Below are 5,000 nucleotides of genomic sequence, written 5' to 3'. Positions count from 1 at the left end.
TAAAGCGAGGAAAGACGAAGAGATGATAAATTTCCCTGGCACGGGACATGGACGAAAGGAAAGACCAAACTAGTGTCTACGAGTATGAGATTTGTTGTCGCTAATCCTTTCTTTCAATGTGGTGGTAAAGTCTTTGTCGAAGATATTCAGTGTTTCTATCCTTGGGGACTGTATAGCGCCGAAGAGGTGGAGTCATACAGTACGGATGGTAAAGGAGATTCTTGAAAAGGATAGCGGCCCATCAACAACTCTCGAACAAAAACTGAACATGTTTGATCAACATGGTCTTCCAGATGTGAAGTCGAAATGATTATCCATCAAAATGTTCATTTCTCATAGGTATTGAACCAATACTCTTTCCCTCACACAGCTTTACAACCGTGCTGGTGAGTGGTATCTTCTGTTCCCTTTATGAATTGGTACCACGTTAGCCCTTTTCCAATCCTGTGCCACTATTCTTTCTTCCAATAAACACAAATTGCTCCCTCAATTTCATAAGTATCTAGTTTGTGATCTCACATCCATTGATGCCATTTGGTTTAGTAATTATTTCAAATTTATGTTTATATCTCTTAACCCAATATTATTGCCCTCGTCTCTCTCTTCTACAAAATAACTTTTCTTAGGTAAAACAGATTAGAGACTTTCGTTCATTAATTCAGCTTGTATCGATAATTCTTCAAAGACCTCATCGTCCACTATTAGCTCACAGAATCGTTCCCTGTGTTTCAGTTCACCGTTGATAAACTGTTAGAAATGTTTTGGTTCATATTCACATTTACCGACGATACCTTTTCCTAAGTTCCTTTTCTCATCTCTTTGGGTTCTGGTGTAATCACTTCTACCTCGTTTGTATTCTTCTTTTGTTTTATTACTCTATTCTTAATTTCCCCCAAACACGTTCGCGCGCGCGCGCGCGTGTGTGTGTGTGTGTGTGTGTGTGTGTGTGTGTGTGTGTGTGTGTGTGTGTGTGTGTGTGTATGTAAGTGTGTGTGCACGCGTTCTATGGGTAGGAGAGAGCAGATTCTCCCCAAGGTCTTTCGTTCGGGTGTGTCCATTGCAGCATATATAAGCGCCAATCCGGATTTCGCATACACACACCAGTGTTACCTTCGTCATGAACGCTCTGGTACGTACTCGAGATCACTCGATTTATAGTCTCTCTCTTTCTTCTTTGCCAGTGATCGAACGACGACCGATGCCGTGGATACTCAGTCCCATTGGGTACTAAAATATCCCATACGGGAGGAGTCAGGGGGGACACCTGTTGCTGGCGTCACGTTCTGAAGCTCTTGGATCTGATGGAATAATTGCAATATATATATATATATATATATATGTATATATGTACATATGTATATATATATATACACATATGTATATTTATATATACATACATATATATACATATACATAAATATATATAAATATATATATATATATATTTTTTTTTTTTTTTTTTTTTTTTTTTTTTTTTTGTAACCCGTGAAGTTTTAGAAATTTTAGTCACACTTCGTGTTGTTGAAAAACCAGTTTTGACACCAAGCCTTGCTGCTTTTGTTCGGCGGATTGTTTCTTGAGGCCGCCCATCGCAGGAATAGTTCACCTACCTCAGGAAACAGGATGACGACAACAACTAAGAAAATCATATCACTCACCGCTCCATTAACACACTGAAAGACAACACACTGCTGCATGCCAGACCCCCTGATATCCACCCTTCTGAATCCTCTCTCCCACGAAAGGACAGAGTCCACTTGGCCAGACTGCGATGCGGTCACCACCCAGCACTTCTAAGCTACCAGAAGAGGCTGGACGACCGTGTTGTGAACAGCTGCCCAGGATGTAACACTTCACCCCATACCATACAACACATAATGGAAGACTGCATTATACACAATTATGCACGCAAACAACACAACATACATTCTATAAAGGATTTGTGGGAAAACCCAGTTTCGGCTGTGGCCTTCCTTGGGGAGACGGGACTGCTCGGACAGACAGTCTAGGGAACGACAACAACAACAACTAAGAAAAAGCCCCAGGACAACTTCGTCGAGGGGAAGGAGAAACGACAACGACGACAACGACGATGATGTCTGCGTCGCGTTAGTACGGGGAACTCTTTGGCCGCAGTAGTGTTGTCCTCGTCACTGGCTATCCTTGGCGCTGTCGCCGTGTGATGTATTGACGATGTCGAATTCGGCCATCGTCGTTGAACCGAACCCAAGGCCACGGAAAGAGTTGCTCCAACTAATCCTGTGAAGTTCAAGCAAGCAGACCCTTGTCTAGAGGCGACGAACCCCAAAAAAATAAAGAAGAGAAAAAAGATATCGGGACAGGACTGTTCATCTAAAGTGAATCAGGAAATGAGATAAAACTCTACATTCAAACATTCTGGAGGAACGTCAAACAGGTTGACGGTGAGGCAGTCACGAGGACGTCTCCTTCCCCCTCCCCCTTCTTACTCTAACCCCACCTCGCCCTCGGAGCATTCAGACGACTTGGGCATCGCGTACTCCTTACCGGGACGCCCCAGGGAATGACTCCCGGGGTCCTCCAAGTGGCACCTGGGGTCGGGGCCCTCCCTCCCAGGGAGCAGCTGAGGAGGACGAGCAACAATGCAATCTGTATGCAGAGCGGGAGGCGACTCCGTCGCCAACGCCCAAAGTCCCGTCCACAGACTCCAGCCAGTGGCTCTCCGCCTCTTTTCCTCGTGGACATTTGTTTATGGAACTCTATTCCCAAGCCTCTGGCAGGCTCCCTTGACGCTGAATAAAATCGTCTAGCGCCAGCCAGACGCAGCTCCGATCTTTGGAGACCCCTGGAAAACATTCGGAGACGCTTTTGTTGGGTTCCAGGGACTCTCGGTGGAGCACCAGTAGTCAAGGCTTTGGATAGGTGGTAAAGGGAACACGGGCTGAGGGGAACACTTTTATTCCTGGCTAGTTTCGACTGATTGGCCTCTTCTGAAGAAGCCACTCAGGCGAAACTAGTCAGGAATAAAATATTTCCCTCAGCCCGTGTTCCCTTTACCACCTATCCACATTCGTCACAATGTTCACACAGTCAAGGCTTTATTCAGTCCCAGGGCCTCTGCGAATGAGCTCTTTTCTCTCATCACGTAAACATATTTTGTTTGCTTTCGACTACATAGGCAGATCTCGAACGAATGTACATCATTTTCAATTTTCTCTCCCTCTCTCTTTTGCAGTGTTTGTTGCCCTTCGTCGTGGCCTCGACCATGGCCGCCACGGCCATCGTCGGCCACCCTCTGGGTCTGGGTGCCCCCCTCCTGCACGCCGGCGTGGCCGCCCCCGCCGCCATCACCTACAGCAACGTCAACCTGGACATCCCCGCCCCAGTCCCCGACGGTGAGCTCCCAGCACAGGAGGAGCTGGTCAGCTACAAGCCCGTCAAGGCCCTGAGCCGCGGATCGTACACCTTCACTCCCCAGGTCACCGAAGTCCACCACGAGCTCAAGATCAACGAGAAGAGCTACGACGTTGGCGTGCCCAAGCCCGTCTTCAAGACACAGGAGGTGACCCCAATCCACCACAAGTACGTGCCCGAGCCCTACGACGTGCCCGTCCACTACTCCGTGCCCACCCCCGTCGGCGTGCCCCACCCAGTCCGCGTCCCCGTCCCACACCCCGTCGCCGTCCCCGTCGCCGCCCCCGTCGGATACGCCGGATACGCCGGATACGCCGGATACGCTGGCGCCGCCATCGTCGCCTAAGAAGGAAGAGGAGGAGGAGGACCTTGGAGAGTGGGGGAGACCGAAGCGGTCGAGACCCCTCGAAGAGGAGAGCAAATTCAGAAATGTCGGTCGCCAGGGAGACCTCGGTAGTCCCTGGAGGCCTCTCCATGACATCGAGACCATCTTTGTAAATAAATAAACCAACATCTTTAATAGCAACATAGTATTTGAATGATTTCCTTTTAGAGCCCTCAGAAGCCTGTCTAGGGCAAGAATTAACATGCTATGCAGATACGAGTGTACAACTGCAGAAGAGAAACACACACACACATACACACACACTAAAATACACCCTGGCTTGCTGGTGTAGTAGTACCGCCCAAGGCTGAAAAACATCACAGAACTGCAAGACGGCACCCCAGATTTGGTAAGGAAGGAGTTGGGGATGTCTTTGTAAAGTCACAGCACATAGATCGTACCATATATAAACCCTGAGCTTTCATCCGGGAGGGTAATAGCTGTCGATCACGAGTCCAACACGTTGTCCAAGACCTTGGTGGATCAGCAAGGTGTTCTGGTACATTAAGAAACCCAAGGTCCACGCCACGATAAGACATTTTTCTTTGTAAACAAGCAAGTTCCTGAATCATTAATCTTAGTCTCCACTTGGAGATTTTCGAAATGCAAAACAAACATGGCCGGCTACGTCGTTGCATAAGGAGAAAGACTTTCATTAAGCTATCCATGTTCATTTGTGCTTCAACAGGAATACATAAATATTTGTTTGCAGACGATGCAAAGCCCATTCGAGAACCATAAGTTAAACTAATTAATCCGTGAACGTTGAAAGAGACAATGAAGACTATCTACGCACTTACTCAAATGTAAGGCGTAGTACGGTGAAAACGATGAAATCAGATTGTATACGAAATTACCCAAGTGTGGTTACGTCAATGCCCGTGTTACCAATGCGGAAAAGAACAATAGGTCTACAGGATGGAGCTCTGGTAAAACACAATCCATAACAACAATAGTACCGCCATCCTTTCATATTATTTGTTGACTACAGTAGGGGTAGTAAAACTTATCCACTACTACTACCACAATCACTACTACGAATACTACAACTACATCTATTACTATTACTATTACTACTACTATTACTATTAATGTTATTACCACTACTATTACTATTACTATTACTATTACTATCACTATTACTACTCTCCAAACGCCCTCTCTTTCCTTCTACTGCGTCTTATCCACTACCACTACCACAATCACTATTACGAATACTACA

At 46.5% G+C, this 5,000-nt stretch overlaps 1 protein-coding gene across 1 annotated transcript; it reads left to right on the top strand.

The window, feature by feature from the left end:
- Window positions 1–1,119: 1,119 nt before the first annotated feature.
- On the top strand, window positions 1,120–3,931 carry LOC143039419 (uncharacterized). The gene is made up of 2 exons (XM_076209436.1): window positions 1,120–1,129; window positions 3,215–3,931. The coding sequence occupies exon 2, from the start codon at window positions 3,245–3,247 to the stop codon at window positions 3,737–3,739; it is 495 nt and encodes a 164-aa protein (XP_076065551.1). The 5' UTR covers window positions 1,120–1,129; window positions 3,215–3,244; the 3' UTR covers window positions 3,740–3,931.
- Window positions 3,932–5,000: the final 1,069 nt, after the last annotated feature.

This window comes from Oratosquilla oratoria, chromosome 26 (genome assembly GCF_046742065.1).
Source record: "Oratosquilla oratoria isolate Oo_2021 chromosome 26, ASM4674206v1, whole genome shotgun sequence".
NCBI lineage: Eukaryota > Metazoa > Arthropoda > Malacostraca > Stomatopoda > Squillidae > Oratosquilla > Oratosquilla oratoria.
The sequence above is the reverse complement of the archived record's forward strand: the minus strand, read 5'-3'. Positions and strand labels throughout refer to the sequence as shown.